The following is a 27,152-nucleotide window of genomic DNA, read 5'->3' on the forward strand; positions in this document are numbered from 1 at the left end:
ACTTGGGGCCAAGGACGTTCCAAGGGTGTATAAGTCTCCATCATCCAGAAAAGGGAGACACTGTACTCATCGTTCGCACAGTAACGGCGACGACAACATGCCTTCAGTCTCGAGATTTGCCGATGCCATCGCCATCAGTCATTGACGGTCCAATACGATATAGAGACTTCCGCGGAGCGTCTGGCATCGCACGGGCGCTATCGCTGGCAAGCACGAGCTGTCGTCAAAGACGGTTTCGTACTGGACCAACCTTGCAAAGACCGGACTGTTGGAATTCGTTCTACGGATAGCATCATGACATTGCAGTGCAGGGGGTCATGGAAGGGGACGGGTGGCAATACGCAACAACCATCGGTGGGCGAGTCCCCTGTTTCCACCGGTAATCATTTACACCAAAGGCTTCCATATTCATCCAGAAGCATCGCCTTCTAAACGGCCAAGCCATCGGAACGAGGGTCAAGATCGATTCCGGCATGCTCCACGCCCGCCGTAATAGCCTGTGGGCATGAGGACCGCAGTTGGACTTGGTGCGGGGTTCAGCCGGAGCTTCATGTAGTCGCCATGTTATGGTATGTAGGTATGACGTCTGGTCTGACCCTATTCACGCATTATTCGTATAATCCGTAGGTAGGAATCGAACAATACCGCGCGGCCACCACGATGGGCAGCTACGTCAAGGCCACCGACTGTTCGTGTGTACAATGCACCATTCGCCAATGCACCATCTCCGCACCGTCATGAAGAGCCTCGGCTGGCCCCGCGCGCGGTCCCAAATCTGGAGGCCGAATTCGCGTAGCGCTCCGCTGTCGGAATCGGAACTGGTTCCACAACATGGCGCAGGCGAGATAACGTGCAAAGTAGTACATAAATTTGAATCAAACCTTGTGGCATAAGAACGGTGGTACAGTATGATAAGACCAGGTTGACGTGCACCAGACTCTGGTATCGTGGCAGCCCTCCCCGCCACTGCTGCCATCAGACACGCCCAGCCATTCACAGCCCTTGACACGCACCATGATCCTTCACGCTTCCCTGGGAACCATCTCCAGCGTTTTAGCACCTTTTGCGAGCTCCATCGCCGGCAATGCCACCCGCAGCACCCCTCCAATCGCCCTGTCCGGCATCGGATCCATCTCGGGGACCCAGGTCACCCAAACGTTGAGCGGCCACGCACTGCCTCGCCCCGTCGATGCGTGGCTCGGCGTAGACTATGCCATCCAGCCCGTGGGCGAGAACCGTTTCCGACCCGTTCAAGGCGCGCCGGCGCCGTTCTCTGGCGTTCGGAGCGCCGAACGGTACGGACCAGCTTGCGTCCAGGATCCCGCGCACGTCGACTTGCACGAACAGGACGAGGCTTGCCTCAACTTCAATGTGTATCGGCCCGCAGACGTGCCCTTGAGGCAAAAGCTACCGACACTTGTGTGGATCCACGGAGGGGGCTTCGTGCTGTACTCGGCGCAGTCCATGGACGGCGCGTCGTTCGTGGCGTCGTCCCGCGAGCCGCTCATGGTCGTGACGTTCAACTATCGCCTCAACTCCTTTGGCTTCCTCCCGAGTAAGCTTTTCGAGCGGCAGGGCCTCCTGAACCTCGGCCTGCGGGACCAAACGTTCTTTCTCGAATTCCTACAAGATCACCTATCGGAGTTTGGCGGCGATGCCGAGCAAATCACCCTGGGCGGGCTTTCGGCCGGGGCCCATTCCACGGCGTTTCAGTACTTTCACAACTACGGCACCGGCAGAGGCAAACCGCTTTTCGCGAGAGCGTTCATGCAGTCTGGAGCGGCCACGGCCCGAGCGTTTCCGTCAGTCGACTACCCGCGCTACAAGAGCGATTTTGCCAGTCTCATGAGCCACATTGGATGCGCCACCAATGTCAGTGACGACGAGCAACTCAGCTGTCTCCGCAAGGCGCCCGCCCGAGACATTGAACAGATCACGTCGGAGATCTATGCAGAGGCAGAGCCCAATCTCAACTGGCCGTGGCAGCCTGCGTTGGGCGGCGCGCTCCTCGAGCACGCGGGCTCACGATCGCTCACCGAGGGCACCTTTCACCACCTCCCGCTGGTGACGAGCCATACGACCGACGAAGGCAAGCTATATACCCCGGGACACCTGCAGACAAATGACGACTTCATCGAGTTTTGGCATCGCATGAGCCCCGGGCTGAACAGAACCGACCTCGCCATCTTGAACGAGCTGTACCCGGATCCCATAGCGCACCCCGAGTCCGCTTGGTCAGGCTCCCCAAACAGCACCCAATACAATCGTCTCTCGGCGTCGTGGTCGGACATGGCCTACATTTGCCCCAGCCGGCAGACGGCGCAGCACACGTCCCGTGCGGGCGTGCCGACGTGGAGGCTACGCTTCAACACACCCGCAGACCCCTTGAACGCGCAATCGTGGAAGGGCATCCCGCACGCATCCGACAGGTCCTACCTGTGGAACGATCCTAGCCTGCCGTTCAAGGAGACGGCGAGGCTCTATCACGCATACATGGCAAGCTTCGTGGCCACCGGGGACCCCAACAAGCTGCGAGAGAGCGACGCCGTGGAGTGGCCTTTGTACGAGGCAGACAGTGCCAGTGGGCCGAGCCAGGTCGTCGTGAACCCCGGGTCGGTGGATGTGGAAAAGGACGAGATGAGGATCAGGCAGTGTGAGTTTTGGAACGACATCGACAGGGCACACCGGCTGAACAAATAGAGATGACATATAGTTGATTGGTACTTTACACATGGTGTCACAACCGGGCCGCTCAGAGAGATTGTAATTGATGTTGAAAAGTCATCTATAAAGGATGTACATGATTTGAAGCGTCAAAGTTACAAGCAGGAAGAAGCTGTCGACGTCTAGGTAGTGCACCCGTTTATTTAACCGCCTCCTGGTCATAGTAGAGGTCGCAGTGGTGAGGATGCTGCAGGCAGTACTTGGGCACCAGCGGCGTCGCGGCGATACCGTTAGCCACGAGGTACTCCCTAAAGTTCAGGATGCGCTGCGTGAAGGTGGTGGTGCGCTTCTTGCCCGTCTTAGGGTCCCTGTTACCCGACCAAGTCAACTCGCCCAGAGCGGCGGCGCGCGGCCACATCTTGCCGCTGATGATGGTGTCGTCGACCTGCTCAGACCACAGGGGCGAGGCCGCACCAATGATGTGCTTCTTTTGTGCGTCGGTCAGGTTGGATGTGAAGTCGTAGTCATAGATGCGCTGCCACGTCTTATACGGGGCGCACCACGACCCGCCAATGCCGCCGTAGTTGAAGTTGGGCGTGTTGGGGTCCGGGTTGGACTGGACGTTGTAGCGAGGGTCGTTGGTCACGTAGCCGCCGAAGCCGCAGTCGAGGTAGAGGAAGTCGGAGCTCGAGACGATGACGTCGTAGCCTGCCTCGGTGAGCTTCCCGATGTTGGTGAGTCCATTGTTCCACGACTGCATGATGACGTCTTTGGAGACATTGGTGGCAGCCGCGTCCGCAGAGAGCACAACATCCTCCCACATGACGAGACGGCGCTTCTTGTTGCCGGTGTTCTTCTTGTCCAAGAAAATAGGCGTGGACTTCTCGATCCAGTACTGGTTGAGGTCAAAGTAGGTGCGCGACTTGTCCTCGGCAAACCAGTCGCGAATGCCCTTTGAGAAGTTGAAGCAGCCCGTCTGGAGCTCATCACCACCGACGTGGAAGAAGTCGTCGGTGAAGCGATTCGACAGCTCCTTGTACACCTGCTCGACGACCTTGTAGGTCTTGGGGTTCATGACGTCCAGCTGGCCCGGGTTTGGCTGCACGGCCGTGTGCAGCGGCCAGACGTCGTTGGACCACCAGCTGTTCTCACAGGTCACAATGTCCTTGTCAATCTGCCTCCAACCGGACGCAGAGTGGCCCGGCATGTCGATTTCGGGAACCACGCGCACGCCACGATCACGCGCATACTCGATGACCTGTTTCACGCGCCCGGGCGAGTACCGCTCGTTCTCGGAATACGAATCCTTGATCACGTCAGGGTACGAGTCCAGCTCAATCGGCCACGACTGCGTGTCGGTGATGTGCCAATGCAAAATGTTCATCTTGGAGAGGGCGAGGCCGTTGATCTGCTCCTGGACCTTGTCGACGCTGATGAAGTTGCGGCCGGTGTCGACCATGACACCACGGTAGGGGTAGTTGGGGTAATCCTTGATGGTCACGGGTTGCTCGATTTGCAAGCCATTGCGCCCGTCAGAGATGATGAGCTGCTGGAGAGTCGTGAAGGCGTGCAGCGCGCCCCAGGCCGTCTTGGCGGTGATTTGGACATTGGGCGAGGAGTCGACTTTCAAAGTATAGCTCTCGTCAACGCCATGCTTGAGATCCGCCGACCAGTCGTCAATCTTGAGGTCGATGCCCGACAACCAGCCGCCGCCCGTGGCCCGCTTGGTGTTGGCATCGCTGCCCGCCGTGGGGAAGGGGTCGAACTTTGGGATGGGCGCCTCGGTAGCCTGGGGCACCCAGCGCAGCTTCTGGGCCGCCTCGTACGCGCGGTCCCAGGCCTTCTTGACGAGGTGCGAATTGTCATTGGGCTTGTGGTCCGAATTGGTGCGGAGGTTGAGGTAGCCGACGCTCTTCGGGCCAGACGTGCCCCAGGTGATCTCCTGCGGCGCCGGCAGAGGATTCACCTTGACGGCAGAGGCTGCCGCCGCGAAGCCGACGGCGAGGTGGAAACGCATTTTTACCCGTGACCGCTGCTGATGGTTCGTTGGCCGCTGTTTGTCGCTGAGGGCGGGTTCGCTGGACAAGCAGAGGGACGATGCGACTCCTGGCCCGGCGCGACGCGTGCTTTTGTAGTACACGCACGCGCGGATTGCCACGGGGTCAGGGACCCCATGGCGGCCCGATGCTACACATGGACATGCAAGTTGCACCACTCTTTCCTTTTTCTTTCCTGCTGGCGATATTTTTGCGCCGACATGGCCACGATGATGCGGGGATCGTCGGGGAGGAGACTGTGGTAGAATGTAACCCTGGCTAGGCACGGTAGCGTCAATTAGACTTCAAATCGACGAAATTAAGGGCCGTTGCCACTATCAAGAGTGAGGCAGGCAGGCAGGCAGGCAGGCAGGCAGGCAGGATGTGGGCGGCTGCAGACGCGCCCCTCAGTCATCTCGTGCCATGTCTTGGTTCCACGACAGTTTCCGCGCCCTCTGGGGGATCGGAACGTTGGACAACTATCGCTGCGACTCCGACCCTGCAGCCAAGTCATGTACGCTGCGAAAATAATATCGCGGACCAAGAAACAGCACGTACCTCCTACCTACTCCAACTGTGGCCCGTGGCTTGCTAGGTGTTGGCTGGTCCGGCTTGTTCGTCCAGGGCCCTGTGCCTGTCTTCCCGCACGGGGCCCTTTGGGGGAAAAGAGGCCGGCAACGGCACTTTGGCCCAGTGAGAAGGCCGCCTGAGCCGTGGTTCCCCGCATTGCGACGTTACCTTGTCCTGGCGGGCGCGTGCCTGGTCTCTTGATCTGTGCGTGTGCGCCACATTCAGCCTCAACGTTCTGGCTCATCGTGATGGTGTTGTGTGCTACATGGCAGGTCTGTCCCGTGGTGCAAGTCCAAACATCATTGATTGTTGGCTGGATGGCTCGGCTTGGCGGTAACCTTTGTGGTCGCCTCGAGGCGTGCGTCAATGATGCCCTGCCGTTGCGATGAAGAACACCAGCCCAGTTCAGGCAGGAAGAAGGGGTCAGGTACAGCGCACAATCGGACGGGCCACAGCAGACCTACTGAACCACGCGTCCTGCTAGAGTGGGGTAAAACGTGAACTTGTTGATGCCACTGCCACTTACACGGACACAGTTTGAGATGCTCATCCAGGGGTAGACCCGTGCCGGAATCGACCTATGCGGCCATGGAAGCCAGGCCATGGAGGAGGCCGCACAGTTGGCAAAAGAGTGAATCGGATCGGGCAGCGAAAGCTCCGCCTGACATGCCGTCCACAGAAACCATGGCCGCCCATGACGCCCAAGATGCAACTGTGGCGTCGCCTCGGCCCTGCCCGTGGCCGTCCTGCATGCGCCGATGAGACATGATGACCCTGTAGCCCACCTGCCTTGCGGCTGGCATCACGCAAGCGCGTGGTAATCTCGGCCCCGGAAGGCCTTTCCATGATGAAGTGGCACGCGGTCCGGACCGCGGAATCGATGGTGGTTGCGCGTCAGAGGTGACAATCCATCGTCACATCGATTAGCTCTGGGCCCTGGCAGTGTTACCCCAACGGACATGACCCCTGCCCCTCCAGTTCCCCATGGCAGCATTTTGGTGACAACTGCGGTCGCTGCCGCCGTCCGTCACCGCATGGAACAGGACGAACGCGCACGCGCTGCCTGGCCCGATCTTGCCGGAGCTCGGAAGCGCCCACCGGGTGGCATCAATGGGAACGATCGTCGTCGTCGTCGTGCCATGTGCGGCCCATGTGCGGCGCGCCCTCGAGCCAACCTCAGTGCCCCTTGCCTCACCCTTTTTTTTTTGGCGACTCGCTTTTCTGCCCTCGGTTGGGTGCGTTCTTTGATGCTACAAAGTATGTGCCCAACACGCCGCGAGGCGCACCGCAATTGCGAGGGTGAGGATCACTACGACGCCCGCCCATGCCATCAAGACTTTCGAGAGTCAATTGCCCCAGCTTGGTCCCCAACTTTGTGACTCCTTGCACGCAAATCAACGAATATCTGAAGGTTGCTGACGGCTCCTTCGGGACCCGAATCGGGCTTCAGGGACAAGCTGATGGCATTGCTTGCGCTGGCTGCATCGCCCGCACGGCGTCGGTTGACGTCCGCCGCGTCGCAACATGTTTCGTTTCGTTTTGTTTACAGAAAAACACCAATCGATCACCAACCCTTTCAGCCCGCTTGAGGCGCTCCAGCCCTAGCAGCGGTTTCGCCCGTGCAGCGACTGAGTTCCACACAATCGACGGACCCAGATCGGTCGTTGAGCAGGGCGTGTCGTCATGGCCCGTCGCCAAACGGCTATTCGTAAAAAGACGGTTCAAGTCTTCTCGAGATATATTAAACAGTGGCACAGGTGTTGCCCAAAAACGACCTGTTGAATGCTGAACTCTTTTGCTTAGGCGCTCCCGATGCACGGCTGCCGCACATGCAGCGGACATGATGCGACCATGGCAATGCAGGTGGCGTGCTCCAAACAATGCGCAGGAGAAGAGATCGGCCCGTCATCCGGCTCGGGTGATTCGAGCACGCCGGCGCAGACTCACTTTTCTGGCCTTGACATCGCAAGCAGCTTGTCACTCCATCACCTATCGTGTCTGGATTCCCAAACAACTACCGCCACCACCATGGTGTATAGTCGTTTGCCGAGCACTGGCCACGAGAGAGGGTTTGCGCTTTCAGTCAGCCACGTTGGAGTCTCCCGTTCCCCGAGATCCAAGATCGGGGCCCCGCCGAGCGTCCAGCCACGGCGTATATATGCGTTGACGCGATGCCGGACACGACTCGACGTACAGCACACTGCAGCCCAAACCGAGACATGACATGCGTCAGGCGCGTGGCTGGATGCTTCCTGCCTTTGAAGCTCAGCCGCAGGGGCCATGGCCATGCCGCTCCCTGCTTCCCCCCGCCTCGTGGCGTTCCTTCAGTCGCGGCCAACAGCACGGGCCGCTGAGCACACTTTCGCGCCGAGGTGATCACTGTGCGGACCGGGGGTTGCTCCTCGGCAGTTTATTCGCCGAGCCTGACAGAACGTTGATGCCCCTCTATGTCGTATACCATCGAGCCGCGTTGAACGTTCAAGTTGGCGCACGACTTCATCTTCTTTCGTGAACATGCTGTGTGGCCGCCTCGCGTCACAGCTGTGATCGTAAGACGAAGCCTTTGACTCTGCCTCTGTGATGGAAATCAAACGTGCAGTTCTTGGCTGCGCGGTTACCAATGGGCCATGCAAACACTTGACGCGAAAAGGATGCGGCGGGCTGGCTTGCACGGCGATCTCCCCCGGAACGCCCTTTTGTTCTCGTATTCTGGGCTCCGATGCTTGGCATTGGGTTCAAGCCAACAATCAGCCGCGCATACTCCGTAGTCTGGTCCTCTTCACGCAATACCTTGACCCAGTATAGAGCCAAGTCTGTCAACTTTCATCAGGATGCACTCAATGTGCGTTCTAGAAAATAACATCACCTCTTATTGACAAATGGCGATAAAGAACCTTTCAGGCCCGTTCCCTCTTCCACCTTGGCGAACACCGGCCTTGGATGCAACGCCAGAGGTCCATCGTAAATGGCACTAACAATGCCTTGGAACGGGTGGTGTCGATAGCAAACAATTGGAGAAGCATTCGATGAAAGGCTAATGTTTGGGACCTCTACTCCTATCGTGAAGCTCAGGGTCCATCACAGACGATTCACGTTTATCTCATGCAAATGATAGGCACAGACTTGAGACGAGGTTTGACTCAAACGCGTAGGCAGCCTCCCGTCAATTACAGTCCGCTTACCATTTCTTCGTCATCAGCACGTGCGTTTCATTCTTCGCATCATGTTCCGGCGCGGGCAAGTCGATGTCGCCGGGTTGCTACCGGGTGGGGTATATGGACATGGGGAACGTTGCAGAAGATGGGATATCTAAGCCGCACGACTACAGTGTTGCCCATCCGGCACGCGAACCGGCAATGCATCAGTGGATTGCAGGAAATCATTTCCTCACACACACCAAGTAACAGGTTTTCAGGATGTACAGAATCAATGCAAGCTGCATGAAGGGAGTCTGTGAGGGTGAGGTTTCATGACGTCGCCTGGGTAAGGTACTGCTTGGCATGCGGGAGTGTCTAAACTTCCGAAGTTCCGCACTCATCCGAAGCCGAGAGACGAGACTTCCGCCGGAAGACGATGACAAAACCATGAATAATGGAAATGAAACTACACGGGTATACTAACGTTAATTAACTGATGCGAGGTTTGATCGAAAAAAGGCCATCGCATATTGCGCCCCCAGCCAATATTGCATGCACGTGCGGAACGTGGGACGCTGTCACAACGCAATCGCTTCCATGTCCGAGACAATGACCGTAAATCATGAATACGTATCCTATTCTACCACACGCCATGCATCAAAAAGTATACAAAAACGACCCAAACCCGTCATGTCATGGCGCGCGCTCTCACGACGGCAGCTTCAGGCCCAGCGCCCCTCGCAGCACCTGCATAAACTTCCAGACGTCCTCGAAGCGCGTGTACAGCGGGACGGGGGCGACGCGGATGACGTCGGGCTTCCTCTTGTCGCAGATGACGGCGTTGTCCTCGAGCGCCTGCGAGACGCGCTCGAGCAGGCCCTCGCGCAGCAGCACGCTCAGCTGCGTGCCCCGCTGCAGGGGGTCCGACGGGGTGATGATGCCGAAGAGCGGCTTCTCGCCCGCGGCCTGCTCGGCGAGCATCTGGTTGAGCAGGTGCTCCGCGTAGGCGGTGATGACGAGCGCCTTGCTCCGCAGGTCGGCCATGGTGGTCTTGTTGAAGACGGACAGCGCGGCGGACAGGCTCGCGAGGTCGATGGCGGACGGGTTGGACGCCTGGTAGCCGGCGGCGCCGGGCGTGGGCACAAACATGTTGTCCATGTTGAAGCGCACGCTCTTGTCGCCGCCGTACCAGCCCATGAGGCGCGGGCGGTACGTCGGGCGGCCGCCGTCCCCTGCCGCCCGCTCGACCTTGCCGTGCCGCTCGTGGACGTAGGCGCCGGCGATGGACCCCGGGCCGGCGTTGATGTACTTGTACGTGCACCAGCAGGCAAAGTCGACGTCCCAGTCGTGCAGCTTGAGCTCGACGTTGCCGGCCGCGTGGGCGAGGTCCCAGCCGACGACGATGCCGCGCTCCCGGGCGTAGGCGGTGATGCGCGGCATGTCGAACAGCTGGCCCGAGTAGTACTGGATGCCGGGCAGCAGCAGCAGGGCCGTCTCGTCGGCGTGCTCGTCGATGGTGCGCAGCACCTTTTCCGTCGGGATCAGCGCGGTGCCGGCGTCGGGCTCGATCTTGACCATGCTCTTGTCCGGGTCGAGGCCGTGCCACACGACCTGGCTCTCGATGGCGTAGTGGTCGCTGGGGAAGGGCTTCCACTCGAGGATGATCTTGTGGCGCTTGGCGTCGGGCTTGTAGAAGCTGGCCATCATGAGGTGCAGGTTGATGGTGAGCGTGTTCATGACCACAATCTCGTGCGGGGACGCGCCCACGAGGTCGGCCGACTTGTTGGCGCAGTCCTCGGCCATGTCCTGCCACTGGGCGAGCGGCGAGTCGGCCATGTCGGTGAAGTGGCCGTTGACGCCGATGGACGCCCACGTCTCGAGCTGCGCGTCGAGGTGCTGCCGGACGGCCTTGGGCTGGGCGCCGAGCGAGTTGCCGACAAAGTACAGGCACTGCTCGTCGCCGTCGTCTGCTGCGGCGGCGCCATGGCCATTGACGGCGTTGGTGGTGGTGAATTGAGCTGGATTGAGGTTCGTGTGAGCTTGACGCGGCCACGTCGGGCAGGGTGTGAACTCACGAGGCAGCTTGCCGTTGAGGGCCTTCTTCTTCAGCGACGCCTTGGTCGGCAGGATGAAGTCGTCGCGCAGGTGCCGCAGCTTATCCTGGCCGTCCATGTGCTGCGCAAAGGCGATGGAGTTGGCGTCGGGCGGGAACTTGACGGCCGCGCCGCCGCGAAGCCGCCGTACACAGGCGTCAAAGTCCATGGTCGCGGGTGCTGCTGCTGCTGCAGGTGAGTTCACGTTCGATGCCGATGTCGAGTGCCGGCCGATGGTCGGCGAGGGAAACGAGGCGTCAAAGATGACGGCTGGCGAAGGCGTGAATGGCAGCGAGACGGACCGTCTGATGCGAGAGCGAGAATGGGCGAGCAGAGGAGATGACAAGTGTCGCAATGTCGAGGCCATCACGGGCCGTCCGTCGACACCACTTTATAATAGCAGAGTAAGCTTGCTTGCTTGCCCACCTCCCCCAGTCTGCTGGCCAAATGTTTGAGCAACCCCTCCCCAAGTCCACATTTTTTTGAGTCGAGTTGCATTACCCCCGGTAGCGGCGCCCGCACCAGAGTGGACTGGGGCTGCAAGGCGCGGAGCTGGCGGTCGGCTTGTGCGTGGCGTCGGAACCTCAACTGCCAGCCGGCCCGTGTTTGATGAGGCTTCTTGAGGGCCTGACTGGCTTCCGGCACCCCGTGCTCGTATCCACCACAGTGGATGCGCATTGAAAAGCCCCGCGCGCTTCTCGGCAGCATTGTTGCGAGAATTGGTATCTTCCGAACATCCGCCTTCCGACCGCCGCGGCCAGCCGACGCGGGGCGCATCGTCCTGCGGCGCCAGACCTGACTTGCCCCTTCTGGCACGCTGGAGCCGGATTGATTCGCAGGCCGGCCACGCGGACGAACCGCGGATGGCGCACATGTCGTCACCGTTTGAGCGAGCGTGACCCGCCCGTTCGCAGCCGGATCCAGGTCTCCCCGGCCCCCATCCCCCATCCTCCCCCTTCGGATGCTCAACGGCGCGGATGTGCATGGGGGTGGGCGGATGTCATGGGCGTGCCGGATGTCGTGGGCGTGCCGGATGACGGGAGACGGGCGTGATGGCGGAGTCTCTGTTTTTCTCTTCGCGTTGTGTAAGATGGCCCCTGGAAGGCGGTTGCCAGAACTGACAAACACCGGTCCACGCGCTCTCGGCTGGCCTCAACATGACATGGCCCGCTCGCCTATATTACCCCTTCTTCCCGTTGTGAGGTAGACGTGCAAAGGTCCGTCATTCTCTTCACCGCAGCGTGGTTCTTCAGAGTCCATCGTCTTCGTTCCATTCGAGAAACCCAGACAATGTCGCCACATGCCGTCCCCGAAGGCGGCCCCGGCGTCGACCTGTCCAAGTTTGGCGTCACCGCGAATGCCTTCCTCCCAGACAGAAGCCCGCTGAGGGCCCTCCCGGACCCCTACTACGAACCGTGGGAGCTCGTCGCCCAGCATCTCCCAGCCCTCATCGAGGCTGGACGCATCCGAGACTCCATTGCCCAGCTGCCCGTCCTCTCCACAGACCGGCTCAGGTCCGAGGCCGAGTGGCGGCGGGCATACGCGTTGCTTTGCTTCCTCACGCACGCTCACGTTTGGGGCGGCGAGAAGCCTGAAGAGGTAGGACCCGGCAGCAACCACCTCTCATGTATCACGCGACACACCCCTTGGCTGACTCTGCGCAGATTCTGCCCCCACAGATTACGCTGCCCTTCCTGAGGGTGGCCGAGCATCTCGAGCTGCCGCCTGTGCTCACGTACGCCGGCGCCAACTTGTGGAACTTTACCTGCGCGGGCGACGACTTCACCCAGCTGGACGACCTCAGCCTCCTCTTCTCCTTCACCGGCACCGAGTCGGAGTCGTGGTTCCTGCTCATCAGCGTCGCCATGGAGGCCAAGGCCGCCGGCATCCTGCAAACCATGATGGAGGCCCTCGAGGCCGTCAAGACGCGCGACTACGACGTCGTCAGCGACGCCCTCGGCCAGCTGCGCGGCTGCATCCAGGGGGTCAGCGCCCTGCTCGAACGCATGTACGAAAAGTGCGACCCCATGACCTTTTACCACCACATCCGCCCGTTCCTGGCCGGCAGCATGAGCATGGAGGCGGCCGGCCTGCCGCGGGGCGTCTTCTACGACGAGGGCGACGGCAAGGGCGCGTGGCGGCAGCTCCGCGGCGGCAGCAACGGCCAGAGCTCGCTCATCCAGTTCTTCGACGTCGTCCTCGGCGTGGAGCACAACACGCACGGCGCCGCCGGGCAGAAGAGCTACCACGACGAGGTGCGCGAGTACATGCCGGGCCCGCATCGGCGCTTCCTCGTGCACGCCGCCAGGGCCGGCAGCATCCGCGAGCTGGCCATGGTCCCGCCCGCGACCGAGGCCCAGCGGCGGCTGCGCGACGCCTACACCGCGGCGACCGAGGCCCTGAGCAGCTTCCGCAACAAGCACATCCAGATCGTGACGCGATACATCATCCTGCCGTCCAAGCAGCCGTGGCAGGGGCCCAAGAGGCGGCAGAACCTCGCCAGCTCGTCGTCGCAGCGCAACGGCGACGAGGAGCTGACGGGCACGGGCGGCACGATGCTGGTCCCCTTTCTCAAGAAGGCCCGGGACGAGACGAATCATGCGGGAAAGCTAGGGCGATAGAGGCGCCATGATTTCGAGCGGTTCTGTGCTGAGCGATTCTTTCATTTCGTTTAGCCTGCTAGATTGTACATAAAACGATAGCGACGACGGAACTGACAGACGGGGGCCTGGCGCCTGGCCGAAGCGTGCGGATTGGTTTCCCGCTCGGCAATCCCAAGACGGTCCAAGAATTCAACCGATTGGAATGGAGCATTGTACCTTGCACTGTGGCAGTCAAAATGCGTCGCAAGAATTGGATGCAGTACTGTGTTTCCACACTGTGTTTAATGCAGGTTCATCGTTGCGATGAACACGTGTTGGTGACCTGGTCCTGGAAGTCTTGATCTGTCCCCAGAGGACGCCGCAGCTGTGCCTGAGGCCGCAACAGTAAAAGCCATCCACACCGGACATCTACCCCACTCTGCACTTCGCCTCGCCAACCTCATCCCACGTCGGCCATCACAAGTCGCCCTCGCACAGCAATCTCAACCTGATTCTCCATCCACCACGTACACCGTATTATCAACGCAATGCTCAAAACCGCACCAACGCCGCGAATAAAACCGGCCCCTGATGTCCAATGCCAACACCAACGCCAAAATCAGCAACGCCGCCCAATATCATACGAAACAAGTCATGAGGCATCTCGGGTGGCCTTGGGCATCAAGCTGCGGAACCCTCGTTGAGCCATAGCGCTAACCCGCACCGTCGAATGGGCTACCTTCTGCCCACTGCGCGTCCGCCGGTTTACCATCGCTTTCGAATCCCCAGCCTTGTCCGTTTGTGGCGAGAGGGTCGTGGAGATTGAGTGTGACGCACTCGCAGCAAGCGCAGAACGTGGCATCCGTGAAGAGTGGCGCCCGGCTGTTGTCAGTCCCACCATGAGTCGGGAATGGGTTCCTCGACGACAGCGATCGGTCAAGTTCGCGATCAAAGTCCACCGCGGGGACTCTCATGGTCTCGTTGTCAAGTCTGCTTTCGTCCCAGGCGCCAATTTCTGCGATGCGAGGATTGGCGGCTTGACCTGGCCTGCGGCGTCCACGTCCCTGCCGAACTTGAGCGTTACGATGCGGATTGCCCCGCACCAACGGCTGGCCTAGTGCATCGACCGTTGACGACTCCTGGCCCGAGGGGGCGTCGAATGGGAAGACGTCGTCATCAGCGGATGCCGTCGATTCTTCATCAAACAAGACGAAGTCGCGCGTGTACTGGGTATCGCGTGACGAACCGGGCCCCACGCTGGGATGACCGACGACACTGGGCCAACCCGCGGGGTCATCTGCAACTGCGTCCGGTGCGTCTCCTTCAGGTCCAAAGTATCCCTGACTCGGGTTTTCGACGTCGGCTTGCCCATACTGAGGCGAGTTGGTCGGCCAATATCCTTGGGCGGGTAACGACGGCGGAGATGGCGACCCCCCTACGACCCAACCCTCCTCGTTCACCTCCACCATCGGGTCAGCGTGCATCCGGACTGATGTGAAAGTGCGGCGACAATGTGCATGGGTGTGCTCAACAGGGAGCAGGAAATGGCGACGACTGTTCGACAACGAGGCCGAACAAATCGGGGGGGTAGCGGCCGGGAAGGGGCCTATCAAGGTGTCGGAAGCCCGCCAGCATGCCAAGGCCAACTCCCAGTGATGAGGGACGTTTTGGATGGCTCTGTCTTTGGCAGATGAACCTGTCAGAGCAAAAAAAGACAAAAGGAGAGAGAGGAGAGGAGAGGAGGAGGCAGAGGTCGAGGGGGTGGGAGGTACTTATGATGGGGGAGGGCCGCGGGCCCACCCACCAATGGGCATCGACCCAGCCCAATCCTGCATATCGGGGGACTCTCGTCGCATGCTTCACCTAAACCTCGTGGAGTACCACGCCTGCAGGTCCTCGCGGTCGAGGAGGATTCGGCCGACGCTGGTTGATCTCATCGCCCATGAGGGCGGCACATGCCTCCACTGTGATGGACTGATACGCCTTGCGTCCCTGCATGCTTGTGCAGCTTTGGGATGCAGCATCTCGGTTCTTGCCTTGCCGTCCGAGACTCCATCTGCCAAGGCCTTTGTGTTAGTCCCCTTGGTTCTTTGCCTGGTGTCTATTCATGTCACGCCAATGGCCATGTCTGTCGAGGGGCCCGCCTCCTCACGTAGCGTTTCCGGCGTATTTTGGTCGTGTGTCGTTCATCTTGGAGCCCGCTTTGGCCGAAGCCACCTCACTCGCTTTCTGTCCGTTTTGTTTGGCTATGAGCTGTCATGATGCGTTCCGCCTCGCTGTCAACGCCCCACCTCTGTTCTCTCTCCTCTTTCCCCCCGTTCTCCGACACGCTCGAAGTGTCGGATGAGGGCGATTACTCGGCCGGGGTCGCGGGTTCGACCCTGGGTCCTTTTAGTGGCTGCGCTGCTACCGCATGCTCTCGTCGATGCATGTTCGACGCGGCCAGACACGACGAGGGAAAAGAGAACTCGTCGCTGTCAGGCACGCGTAGGGTGTGCTATAGCCCCCGCGACGCGCCTCCACCTCCACGGTTTGCTAGTTACGTCACACGTTGGCTGGCCCGCCATGACGGTCGCACAAGGACCCCGCGATGAGAAACACTGTGAAGCTGCGAGGAATAACCGGGCTGAGACGTGGTATCGATAAAGGCTGATGCGTGAAGCAGCCGCGATGGGGGTGCTGTGCTGCATCAAACGCAACGGCTGTCGGCTTATGCGCTGCTAGCCATCAACCTTGTTGTGCCTCTGGGTGTAGTTGGAGGCAACCCCAAATCGTCCACAAAATGCCTGCTTCTGGGCTGCAATGGCTCCTAGGTAGCACTCTACGGTAATAACGAGCCTAGTGTTGCACCTCGCGCGAAGCCCGGGCTACCTACCCGGGCTAGGTGCCGTTGCCTCGCGCGCAGGACGGCGGATCAACTACATGTACATGCCGTCCCATCCCAGACCAGGTACGTAGCTCTTCTTTGTACCTTTGTGCGAATACAAAGTACTACCTGTAGCAAGTGACTGCGAGCGAAGCACCGCGGGTGGGCTTACAAAGCGTGGTTATTTTCTGATACAAGAGGTCACTGGCTTAGTGGACAATGCCATGTAACCTCAACCCCAGCCTATCATGAGCGTCATCCCGTCTTTGAGCCTCTGGGCGCCAATCCCTCGACGTTGCTTGGTGCCCGCCAACATCTGTCGTCTTGCACGAGTCATGGGCTCTTGCATTCACCATCCAGCTACAGGGCTGACACTTGTCTGCACGGGCGTCGACAACGAGCGCGCCCGCGTCGCGACATGTGGTGTATCGCACGTGCATGCATTCAGGCCCGAACGCCTGACTGGCGACATAGGCAGGGTCGGGCGCTGGCTGGCACGTAGCGGCCATGGCAGGCGCTCATGCGTCCCGGCGTGCGTGCATGCAGGGCAAGATGAGGAGCGTGAGGCGCCTTTTTTTTTACTGACCGGGGTGCTGCGGCGGTGAAGGACAGGCAGGGCAGTCCACGACTCCATGCACACGAGGCAGCAGCCGACAGACGGACACCCTGGGCGTGTCTCCCCCCTGTGAAGCCAGCCAGCCAGGCGAAAACGTAAAAAGCGCGATGCCACACGGGATGTATGTATCGAGCTCAGCGTCCCGGGAGAACCAGCCGTGGCGACTGACTGGATGATGATGATGCTGATGATGATGCGTGGGCGACAACGCGACAACACAACTGCAAGCCACGAGCACCCACTCGTGTTCCCCCTTTTCCCTTTCCCTCGCTCGCTGCCGCCGTCGTCGTCGCCGCCGCCACCGCCGCTGCAGACATGCCCACAGGGGCAGCAGGCTGCACTCCGAGGCTTGACAGCAAAGGGGAGCAGGGCAGGAGAACGACCCGACGCCCCGGTCGTGGGAACTCGCGAACCAGCAGGAGAGGGGCGGGTGGACAACCAGACAGCCAGCCAGCCAGACAGCAGACAGACAGACAGACAGACAGACGCAGGGCAGAGTCCGGGGCTGGTGAGCGGTCGGCAGCCCAGGCCCGCAAGCCACTACACACCTTGCGGCCCATACACGTGCATACACACAGAGCTCTCCTCCGGCCGTTTTTCTTCCCGCACGTTGCCTTTCCAAGGCGCGACGGCGCCGGCATGTCCCGGGCAGGGACAACGCGATCCCGTGCAAAGAGCGGCGGCCCTGTCTCTAATTCGCCAGGCAGAGCCGGCCGTCAGAGCAGGCAGGGCGATGGCGACCGCACCCTCGCTCGATCCAATGAGGCATGGGCCATGCAAGTCGACGGCCCCGTTCTGCCAGCAGCGGCGGCGCAGGGCCTATGTATCCTGTACCTTTTCGAGAACACGGCTGCCGGGGGTGGTCGCGGCTTGGGGGGGGGGGGGCAAGAAGATGCGTCGCGCAGACGCCCCGACGTCTCTTGACTCATCGCGGCGGCGGTGTTTGGCCCGACAAGCAGTAGTGGACCCGGCGAATAGAAGAAGAAGGAGAAGAAGAAGGAGAAGAAGAAAGTGAAGCTGTCCCTGCGATGAATGGTGGACGTTGAACCCGCGCTGCGGCCAGGCGGACTGCGACGGTGGGAAATCGACGGGCTGGCGTAGTTTCGCAGATGCGCGCATAGAGAGAAGAGACACACACAGAGAGAGACGCGGGCAGATGTGCGCCTGCCTGCCCGCTGCTTGATTTACGTCGTCAGCTTGTGTGGGTTGCAACAGCGCTGCGCAGGCCAGGCCACGGTCGTGAATGCTTCATACTTGGCCGCCTCGGCGAGGTGCTGCCGGATCGTCTGCCTACCTACATGGAGCTGTCAAGAGGCCCTCCGGTCCGTCTCTTGCGTCTGCAGACAGGGTCTTGACCGCGTGTCTCTCTGCATACATATATACACTGTACAGTACCGGTGGCTTTCGGAGTCGACGACCAGTGTAGGGCTCGGGGGGGACAGATACTTTCAGCTAGCTACATAGCATTTGGCGACAGTTAAAGACGGTGGATGGATGCGCCTCATAAGAGCAGAGCGGCACAAACACCGCCGCCGTCTCGGTACGATTCCCCTGTGCTGCTGCGCTGGCGAGAGCTGCAACGTTGTCGAAAGCGTTGAAAGCAGTGGCATGCATGCGCTCGCGGTCCCAAGGTATGCGTGCTCTCGCAGCGTCAGCGGGCTGACGTCTCGCTGCACCGGCCATTGTCAGAGCGCAGCAGCCCGGTTCAGCGACAGGGCTGTCTAGGAATCGCTGTCGTCGACGGGGTGCAGCGCGCGCGCCCGCCGAGTGGCTGCTGACGGCTGTCCGTTGTAGCAGGCCGACTCCAAGTCGCCTGCCATTGCGTCCAGCACTGAGACATGTCCCATCCTATGTTTCGCTCACCCCAACGGACCAAGAGCCCGGATTGTGGTGCACCGCCCGAGACAGAGACGGCGTTGGGAGAGTTGGCTACGGCGTCGACAAAGGTCTAAACATGGCGTTTTCCTCTGGCATCATTTGGCTGGTCTGACAGGCACATATGCGATGCAGCTCTTACACGGATCCACGGTCACTCAGGGCATAGGCGTCGCGGCTCTCACATGGATGCAGTCGGCGCGTCAATTGGCAGAGGACTATTCTGTGTGGCAACCTATCCTTTTCGAGACGTCAAGACGAGACGGGACGAACGCCGGCAAGGCCTAGTCGCAACCCTTCACCACAAGCCGGGCGTCATGCGGCTACAGCACGCGCACCCAAAACTTGAAGCGCAGCGTGTCCTTGTCCTCCCAGGACCAGAGGTTATAGTACGCCGGGTCCATGCCGTTGGCGGACCCCCAGGTGCCCCATTCGGTGCCCACGTCGAAGCGCAGGCCCGTCGCCTCGCCGATCTCGTCCCACATCCGGCGGAAGCTGGCGGCGTCGTGGTTGAAAAAGGTCGGCAGGCGGCCGTTGCTCTCGCTCTCCTTGGTCGGCTTGTACAGGTAGTTCTGCACCTCCTTGGCCTTGGTGGCGCCGTGCTGGCGGCCCAGGATGAGCGCCCCCGACTTGTTCGGCTTGAGCATCTTGAGCAGCGCCGTCGCGGCCCTCTTCTGCCCCGCGTAGTCGAAGAGGTGCAGGAACGAGCCGAGGTGGATCATGTCGAACTCGCCCGCCCGCTCCCGGCGCAGCGCGTCGTCGTCGTCGAAGACGTTGGCCGTGTAAAAGGGCGTCTTGATGCGGTCCTTGTCGCGGAAGAGCTCGTACCCGAGCTCGAGGAAGGTGGCGTTGAGCTCCGCGCCGCAGAGGCTCTCCTCCGGCACCCCGTCGGTGATGAGGGCGCGCAGGTCGTGCCCGAAGCAGCAGCCAAAGTCGAGGAGCTTCTCGCCGCGGCCGCTCTTGAGGCGCTGCAGCACCTCGTCGTACAGGGGGGAGTCGGGCAGGGAGTAGTCTAGGAAGCGGAAGAGGCCGACGCAGGGGTACGGGGACGAGGCCCATGCTTTCTCGCGCTGCCAGGTCTGGTCAACGCTTGTGGCTGAGACAAAGGGGATGTAGAGGTGCATGTACGTACAATCTTCATGATGTGGTCCTTGACTTCCTCGGGCTTGAGGCCGCCATGCTCGACCAGCACGCGCTGGGCCAGGGGAGGAATCTTTTCCAGCGAGTCGAGGTACCACGGGATCCCATCCTTGGGATTGCCCTTGTTGCTGACGTCGCTCGTGATCATGGAACCCATGTTGATGTCGATTTGGCTGTGAAGGTGTCTTGTGCTAACTTGCTTTGAAGTATAATCTGAAGCGTTACAGAGCCGTTGGTGTCTGAAGAAGACGAGCTGCATGGCTTCTCGAGGAGCATCTTATAGACGCGCCCTCGCGCATCCCGACACGTCCATACGAGCAGAAAGCTTCCAAAACCTGATTCCATGTCCGAACGAGCTCCGAGCTCCCATCACTTCATCTTGGCTCGTCCCACTGCCGCTCCGGCATTCACATGCCCGATGCGGCAAAGACCACGAGCTCGAGGCTCCGTCCCGGCACACGCATAGTCCGGCGATGACGTCTCCTCACCTGGCCCAAGTACGAAGTACTATATATGCGGATTGTGGGCCCGTCGACGGCGACGATGCCGCGACCAAGCTCCCCCGATCTGGCAAGTGATCCTCGCGGGGGAGTGGAGGGGCGGGACCCAGGCCGCCTCGGTAATAGAGTTATCTGATCCGTGGCTCGGCCCCATCGCGGACAGGGATGCGTGCGTCTGAAGCGCGTCGGCGAACCGTCTAGACGTATCTGATCCGTTCGCCGCCCAGGCATCCGTGACGAAACAGTCGCGTGATTCCTAGCCCCATTCGTCACATCTCGACGGGAGTTGACCGCGGCCGACGCGGTGGAGAAGTATCACGCCCGCCCGGTCGGAGTTACGTACGCGTTACGAGATTCGTCAGGCTGAAGCCGCATATCTGTCTGTTGGCGAGGGATCGGAACGAGTCGAAGATGGCGTACATCTACGACGACCAATTCGTTGTGCGCTGGAGCTAAATGCGCTGCCCGCCAGACTTGCATGTCCTCGTCGGCAGCTCCCCTTGCTATTGCAAGCTAGCTAGCCGCAACCCGTCGACACAATGGCAAACCATCGCACCTGGCGGTTGGTGTTCACCTTGCGGCCCATCACCAAAGAGGCTCGCGAGTGTTCGTACGAGGGATCGGGCTCTGCCGACTCCCCGTACCTGGTGCAATGGGCCGCCGACGATCCGCACGACCCGCGGCGGTTCTCCCACAGCTACAAATGGGTGTTCGTCATCATCCTCTCGCTCGCGACTCTGTCCGTGGCCCTCGCATCGTCAGCGTACACCGGCGGCGTCTCGCAGCTGATAGACGAGTACCGCGTCTCGTCCACGACGGCCTACCTCGGCGTCTCTCTGTTCGTCGTCTGCTTCGCCTTTGGGCCTCTGCTGTGGGCGTCGGCGAGCGAAATCTTTGGCCGGCAGCCGACCTTCTTCGTCTCCTTTGGCGCGTTTACCGTGGCCAACATTGGCGCGGCGGGCTCGCGCAGCTTTGTGGGCCTTCTCGTCTGTCGCTTCCTGGCCGGTGCGTTTGGCTCCTCGTCGCTCGTGCACACCGGGGCGGTGCTCGCGGACCTGTTCGACGTGGAGGATCGCGCCGCGCCCCTGGGCGTCTTCACCGCGTCGCTGTTCTTTGGCCCGACCCTGGGGCCCATCACCGGGAGCTTCCTCGGGATGGCCTACGGCTGGAGGGGCATTGAGTGGTTCCTCGCCATCATGTCCGGCTCGCTGTGGCTCCTGGGCAGCCTCACCATTCCGGAGACCTACTCCCCCGTGCTCCTTCGTAGACGGGCGCACGCCTTGTCGGTGCTCAACGGGATGGTGTACCGGAGCAAGGCCGAGAAGCCGGACACGTCCTACGCCACCATTGTCAAGACGGCCTGTGTGCGTCCATGGCTTCTCCTCATCGTGGAGCCCGTCGTCTTTCTCCTCTCGGCATATCTCGCCATCGAATACGGCATCCTGTACCTGCTGTTCGCCGCGTTCCCCATCGTGTATCGCGACGAGCGCGGGTGGTCTCCCGGTGTCGCGACTCTGCCGTTCCTAGCCGTGCTGGTCGGGATGCTGCTTGGCGTCGCGTACTGCACCGTGTACGACAGACGACGCGCCAGGAAACAACAACAACGGAGAGATGGTGCCGAGCGGGCGTTCGTGCCGGAGCAGAGGCTGCAGCCCGCGACGGTGGGTGCCGTGGCCATCCCGGTAGGCCTGTTCGTCTTCGCGTGGACCAACGCGCCCGAGATTCACTTCATGCCCAGCGCCATCGGCGCCGCCTTTTTCGGCTTCGGGCTCGTCAACATCTTCATCAGCACCAGCAGCTACCTCATCGACAGCTACTCCGTCTTTGCGGCGTCGAGCCTGGCGGCCGCGTCCGTGCTGCGATCGATCCTAGGGGCCGTGTTTCCTCTGTTCACGCCAGCCATGTACGAAGCGCTGGGGATACACTGGGCCTCGTCGATCCCGGCCTTTTTCTCGCTGGCGTGCATCCCAATTCCCTTTCTCCTCGTGCGCTACGGGCCGTGGCTGCGGTCGCGGTGCAAGTACATGGTCCTCGCGGCGGAGACGGCGGCGCAGTTGCGATAGCAGCCGCGTCCAGGGGGGTGGTCGAGGTGGTTGTGAGTAGACATGAGTGAGGGGTGCATCGTCATCCCAAAAAAAATATAGCGATGCATCATCGACATGGACGTGACGCAGTGTGAAGGTGACCACTGACGATAGGCTCTGGATCCCAGGCTAGGTAGTCAAACAGCGGTGCATGGGCTGGGACTTCAACGGCTAAAGGGCCCCTGGCTTGAATTGAGTGACCCAGCTGGCGGAAGCACGCGCTGTGGCTCAGGGGCAAGAAGCCAGCCCAGCCACGTGGGGCCGCGCACGGGCTGTAGGAACCTGCCGGACACTGCCGTCTCCACTGCCGGGTTCACGGGCGCAGGAACCCGTCGGTGGTGTCTGTAGCTGGAGCTCCAGTGGCGTTGAGGCGCAGAGCGAGCGCTGGACGGTCTGTGCTTCCCGAGCCACACCCTTCTTTCAACCTCACTCGACACGCGCGCGCCATCATCCCATCTTCAGCACCAATCCTCGTCCGACGTCGCGCTTGCTGCAGCAGTCAACAGCCGAGACAAGAGCTCTCACCACGCACAGATGCCGGCCCGCAAACGCGCCTCCGAGGCCGCGAGCCCGCCCCCCAAACGACGGTCGACGCGCCAGGCCGCCGCCGCCGCCGCCGCCGTCTCGTCGACCGCGACTGAGCCTCCGTCTTCATCCAAGCCACGAGTCAGCAAGGCCAAGCCAAGCAGCAAGGCGCAAAGCAAGGCCACGAAGCAATCCAAGGCCGAAACGCCCATCAAGCCGCGAAGCAAGCCGCCCAAGCCCGACAAGCCGGCCTCCAGACCGAATGTCAACGGCGCGGCGGGCTCACGATCCGTCTCCGAGGATCCGGATCCCGACTCCATCCCCGTGACGAATCCCGAGGCGCCGCGTCATGAGGGCGAGTGGTACTGGCTCATGAAGGCAGAGCCGGAGACGCGCCTCGAGAACGGCATCGACGTGCGCTTCTCCATTGATGACCTGCGCGCAAAGACCAAGCCCGAGGGCTGGGACGGTGAGCACCCACCCCCGCGCGGACCTCGACGGGCATGTTGAGCGGTTACTGATGGCCCGCGGCAGGCATCCGTGCGTATGCAGGTGAGTGGGCGCATGCCAAGGCACGCTCTATAGCGCGCAAACTGACGCCTCGCAGCGCGTAACCACATGAGAAGCATGAACGCGGGCGACAAGGCCTTCTTCTACCACTCCAACTGCAAGGAGCCCGGCATCGCGGGCACCATGGAGATTGTCCGCGAGTTCTCCGAGGACAGTACGTCGGGCCACGCGCGCACCTCTCATGCCATGCCTCATGTCACTCACCTCTGTTAGAAAGCGCCCGCCGTCCCGGCACACCGTATTACGACCCCTCGTCGACGCGCGAGAACCCCCGCTGGAGCCTCGTCCACGTCGAGTTTCGCTCCAAGCTCGCCGTGCCCATCACGCTGCGGGAGCTGCGGGAGCTGGGCAAGCCCGGCGGGCCCCTCGAGAACATGCAGATGCTCAAGCAGTCGCGGCTCAGCGTCAGCCGCGTCACCAAGGACGAGTGGGATGCGCTGTGCAGAATTGCCGACGACAAGGCGAAGGAGGCCGGGCGGGAGCACGAGACGGAAAAGTGACGCGCGCTCAAGGAGGGCCCACTCTTGCAGCAGGCGCGGGCGGACAGCACATCTTGACACAAGCCAGCAAGCAACACTCATCTTGTAAAGCATACATGACCCCTTCCCTCCGCATGAAACATGCATTTCGTCTACGGCAACCTGAGCCACAGCTTGAGCAGCTCCGGGTACTTGGGCGTCCCCAGCCCCGTCACCGGGTCCCATCCCTCAACGGCCTCAAACCCGCTCGACCCGCAGTTGGGGTTGGACCCGTTCTTGATGTCCGTCAGCGCTCCCGCGTTCTCGTACAGCACGGGGTTGATGAACCCGACGGGACGCTTCCCGCGCAACGCGCGCTCCTGGTTCACCAGCGTCACGATGGAGGCCCACAGGGGCGCCGCGAGGCTCGTCCCGAACCAGTGAAACTCGGTCCCGTCGGTAAAGGCCCGGAAATTGGCCCCGTTGGCCGACACGTCCGGGATGCCGCGCCCGGCGCGGTTGTACAGCCCGCCGCCGGCGCCCACGTTGCTGGCGTCGGCGTTGGCCACGTAGTACGGGTGGCCCGGGTCGTGCGCCGCAAAGTAGGTCCGCAGCGCCGCCTGCTGGTACGACGGCGCGGAAAAGTAGTTTGAGAAGCCGCCGCTGCTGGCGAACAGCTCACTGCCCGGGCCGAGGGGCGTCTGCAGCGCGCTCTCGGCGTCGAGCACCGTCGTGCCGGGCTGCAGCTGCGTGGCGCCCACGGCCGTCAGGTACGGGCACGCCACGGGGTTGCCCGGGTTGTAGATGGTCTGCGTCTGCCCGGAGCCGTTGAGGCACGTGGAGTCGGACGCGGGTCCGATGCCCACGCCGTAGTCGCCGCTCGAGACCAGCACCGTCGTGCCCTGGAGCCCCAGCTTGAGGAACTCGTTGCACTGGCGCTGCAGGTACCGCTTGGGCACGTCGAGCTCGCTCTCGCCGTACGAGATGGAGATGACCTTTGCCGGCCTGTACACGCCGCACATCTCGGGGCGGTCGTACCCGCCGGGCCGCTTGTCCGGGTACGCGGGGTCGATGCCCGGGCTGTCGCCCGTGATGCCGAACGCGGTGGAGTGGCAGTACGATCCGTCGAGCGCGTCGAGGAACGTATTGAGGAACCCGGACATGTTGTTGGCCGTCGTGTACAGCCGGTCGTCCACCTGGTACAGCACCATGGACTGCGGCCAGATGAGCGACTGGATGATGTCAATGTCAATCTCCGACTCGCCCGTGTTGTACGGCGAGGTCGGCGCCACAGGGGCGTCCGCCCCGTCGACCGACTGCAGTCTGGGATGGGTGCCGTTGCGGATGTGCGGCGCGTACTTGTGAAAGTAGGCATCGAGGTCCTCCTGCGAGTACGTGTCGCCCGACTCAAAGACGGCAGGCTCGTTGCCGGGCACAGGCACGCTCGCCGCCGGGATGTCGTACAGCGCGCGGTAGCACACGGCGGTGAAGTTGCGCGCACAGTCTTGCAGGTCGGCGGGGAGCTTGGGGTTGTGCGGGGGCTGCTTCCAGAGATGCAACTGCGGCGGGAGCTTCTTGGGATCCCAGTTCTTCCTGTGGGCTTTGACGTCGTCGTCGCCGCGGCGCACCAGGGAGCGCTTGACCAACGGGGGCGACAGCTTGACGCCGGGCACGATGTAGTCGATGTGCCCGGCCAGATGCTTGGGAACATGATACTTGTCGCAGCCGACCCTGAGGGCGCCATCGTGCTCGTGCTCATAGTACCGCGCCCGAAACATGTCCTCGAGCTTGGACACGGGCAGGTCCACGGCCAGCCAGCCCCTGTTGGCGTACCGGCGAATATCCGTCTCGTTGACCCCCTCGCCGACGAGCCAAGCGTGCACCGCCGAGAACGTGTCGTCAGCCGGCGCAAAGAAATCGTGAACCTCATCCTCCGTCAAGTGCTTGCCAAAGTTGCCCGACGACGGGTGCGCCACGTCCATGAGCCTGTCGTGGCCGAGATGCAGGTTATTCTGCGTCAGGCCGATCCGGAGTGGCACGACGGCGTCCGCGTCCAGACGACTGCCGCGCTTCCAGCGGCTATGGCCGGACTGCTCGGTCGCGGTCGGGCTGCGCGCCTCGTGCACGACGTACACGCTCGATGGCAGGCCCGCCGCGGACGAAGCCGCAAAAGCCAACCCAACCGCGAGAGCCACAGTCACTTTGAAACACTGCCGCATCGTGGACGCAGAACCTATAGAACCTATGTCTCAGTATCAGGGGACCGCCAAGTGGAAGGCAAGTCCGAGCCCGTCTTTTTAAACACGCGGGCAGTCGACCGAAAGGGCCTCAACGACACCATCTCCAAAGGCCAGCACATGGCGTATCTCACACCAGCTGCTAGAGCTGCCGAACATCCGCAATCAAAGGAAGGTCGACCATCTCAGAGATCTCTCGAGGGGACCATCGTGCCGTACTTCCGAAGTTCACAGCGCGACATCCAGTGTGCAACGCACGCGACACGCGCCAGGCCGCTGCTCTTATTCCCTTTGCGACAGCATCGCATCAATCATTAGCAGGGGCCAGCTGCGGAGAGCTCATTGGCCGCTGTCGCAAGCCCCCTACTACAGTACCTAGAGGCTACGAATCTCCAACGCCTTCGGGCAGGTGGACGGTTGAGGCGGATGGATGCGCCTAGCGACCTTCTGCATGCAGTTAATGTCTAGGGCCGTTTCAGCCGGCGGCCGGCGCCAGAGCCGCAACGAACGACAACGACCAGGAACGGCCTTCGCAACGAGTTGCGGCGACGCGTGAGGATGGATGCGCATAGTCGGAAGCCGCAATGCCGCCGTGCTCCGTTGGGCATCTGTCGCTCCCGGTCGGGTCACTTGGTTGGAGTAGTTGCCAAGGTTTGACTTTGATATAAGCTCTGCCCAAGACCCTAATCAAGCAGAGGAACGAGTGACGCATCTGTTTGAAACGTCCTTCTCAGGGTTGTCGGTCGGCGCCATCCTATCGAGGTCCACGGTAGCCCGTCTGATCGCGGCGGCACGCCCAGCTCTCGGCGCAACCGACGAACAGACGCACGAGTTCCCCTTGAGAGCACCCGCACAGCCATTTGCCACACCTCAGTCCGGCGGTCTCGTACGCCTACGTCGAGTAGCGGCCTGCCCTCATAGTCTGTGACGTCGAAACAGAAGCCGGCCGGCCATCCGAGACTCGGGAGCACCGCTGGGGTCCCGCCGGCCGCCGGCGCCGCCGTGAGATACTATTGGGCCTTGTAGGCCTGGCGGTCGGCTCTCGAGCCCTCATCACGAGTTGCGGCTCCTCTGCCAGCGCTGCCGACGAAAGCGGCGCCGCACGAGCCCTCAGATAACCGCCTCACAACATGCAGCGGTGAATACAAAATGCCACACTTCAACGCCGGTTCCCACTCCTCCTACGTCAGGATGCAGCC

At 61.5% G+C, this 27,152-nt stretch overlaps 9 protein-coding genes across 9 annotated transcripts; 4 read left to right on the forward strand and 5 right to left on the reverse strand.

Moving 5' to 3' along the window:
• Window positions 1-1,014: 1,014 nt before the first annotated feature.
• JDV02_008845 (uncharacterized protein) lies at window positions 1,015-2,700 on the forward strand (the record flags this gene model as incomplete). Its single annotated transcript, XM_047990477.1, has 1 exon — window positions 1,015-2,700. The coding sequence occupies one exon, from the start codon at window positions 1,015-1,017 to the stop codon at window positions 2,698-2,700; it is 1,686 nt and encodes a 561-aa protein (XP_047846484.1).
• A 44-nt stretch (window positions 2,701-2,744) lies between these two features.
• HEX1 (Beta-N-acetylhexosaminidase) lies at window positions 2,745-5,188 on the reverse strand. Its single transcript, XM_047990478.1, has one exon. It carries the CDS (start codon window positions 4,679-4,681, stop codon window positions 2,864-2,866), a length of 1,818 nt encoding a protein of 605 aa, XP_047846485.1. The 5' UTR covers window positions 4,682-5,188; the 3' UTR covers window positions 2,745-2,863.
• Window positions 5,189-9,009: 3,821 nt separating this feature from the next.
• Window positions 9,010-11,132, reverse strand: BNA5 (Kynureninase). Its single transcript, XM_047990479.1, has one exon. It carries the CDS (start codon window positions 10,865-10,867, stop codon window positions 9,116-9,118), a length of 1,752 nt encoding a protein of 583 aa, XP_047846486.1. The 5' UTR covers window positions 10,868-11,132; the 3' UTR covers window positions 9,010-9,115.
• A 350-nt stretch (window positions 11,133-11,482) lies between these two features.
• Window positions 11,483-13,121, forward strand: JDV02_008848 (Indoleamine 2,3-dioxygenase; the record flags this gene model as incomplete). The annotated part of the gene is made up of 2 exons (XM_047990480.1): window positions 11,483-12,099; window positions 12,165-13,121. The coding sequence occupies exons 1-2, from the start codon at window positions 11,791-11,793 to the stop codon at window positions 13,119-13,121; spliced, it is 1,266 nt and encodes a 421-aa protein (XP_047846487.1). The 5' UTR covers window positions 11,483-11,790.
• A 25-nt stretch (window positions 13,122-13,146) lies between these two features.
• Window positions 13,147-15,080, reverse strand: JDV02_008849 (uncharacterized protein; the record flags this gene model as incomplete). Its single annotated transcript, XM_047990481.1, has 2 exons — window positions 13,147-14,542; window positions 14,964-15,080. The coding sequence occupies 2 exons, from the start codon at window positions 15,078-15,080 to the stop codon at window positions 13,796-13,798; spliced, it is 864 nt and encodes a 287-aa protein (XP_047846488.1). The 3' UTR covers window positions 13,147-13,795.
• A 3,622-nt stretch (window positions 15,081-18,702) lies between these two features.
• Window positions 18,703-20,040, reverse strand: JDV02_008850 (uncharacterized protein). Its single transcript, XM_047990482.1, has 2 exons — window positions 19,572-20,040; window positions 18,703-19,509 (listed from the first exon to the last, which is right to left on the reverse strand). The coding sequence occupies exons 1-2, from the start codon at window positions 19,836-19,838 to the stop codon at window positions 18,763-18,765; spliced, it is 1,014 nt and encodes a 337-aa protein (XP_047846489.1). The 5' UTR covers window positions 19,839-20,040; the 3' UTR covers window positions 18,703-18,762.
• A 578-nt stretch (window positions 20,041-20,618) lies between these two features.
• Window positions 20,619-22,184, forward strand: JDV02_008851 (uncharacterized protein; the record flags this gene model as incomplete). Its single annotated transcript, XM_047990483.1, has 1 exon — window positions 20,619-22,184. The coding sequence occupies one exon, from the start codon at window positions 20,619-20,621 to the stop codon at window positions 22,140-22,142; it is 1,524 nt and encodes a 507-aa protein (XP_047846490.1). The 3' UTR covers window positions 22,143-22,184.
• A 354-nt stretch (window positions 22,185-22,538) lies between these two features.
• Window positions 22,539-24,469, forward strand: JDV02_008852 (uncharacterized protein). The gene is made up of 4 exons (XM_047990484.1): window positions 22,539-23,157; window positions 23,223-23,240; window positions 23,296-23,412; window positions 23,472-24,469. The coding sequence occupies exons 1-4, from the start codon at window positions 22,698-22,700 to the stop codon at window positions 23,756-23,758; spliced, it is 882 nt and encodes a 293-aa protein (XP_047846491.1). The 5' UTR covers window positions 22,539-22,697; the 3' UTR covers window positions 23,759-24,469.
• JDV02_008853 (Tripeptidyl-peptidase I) lies at window positions 23,890-25,935 on the reverse strand (the record flags this gene model as incomplete). The annotated part of the gene is made up of 1 exon (XM_047990485.1): window positions 23,890-25,935. One exon carries the CDS (start codon window positions 25,933-25,935, stop codon window positions 23,890-23,892), a length of 2,046 nt encoding a protein of 681 aa, XP_047846492.1.
• Between the last annotated feature and the right edge of the window lie 1,217 nt (window positions 25,936-27,152).

Source organism: Purpureocillium takamizusanense, chromosome 9, assembly GCF_022605165.1.
Source record: "Purpureocillium takamizusanense chromosome 9, complete sequence".
Classification (NCBI taxonomy): Eukaryota; Fungi; Ascomycota; class Sordariomycetes; order Hypocreales; family Ophiocordycipitaceae; genus Purpureocillium; species Purpureocillium takamizusanense.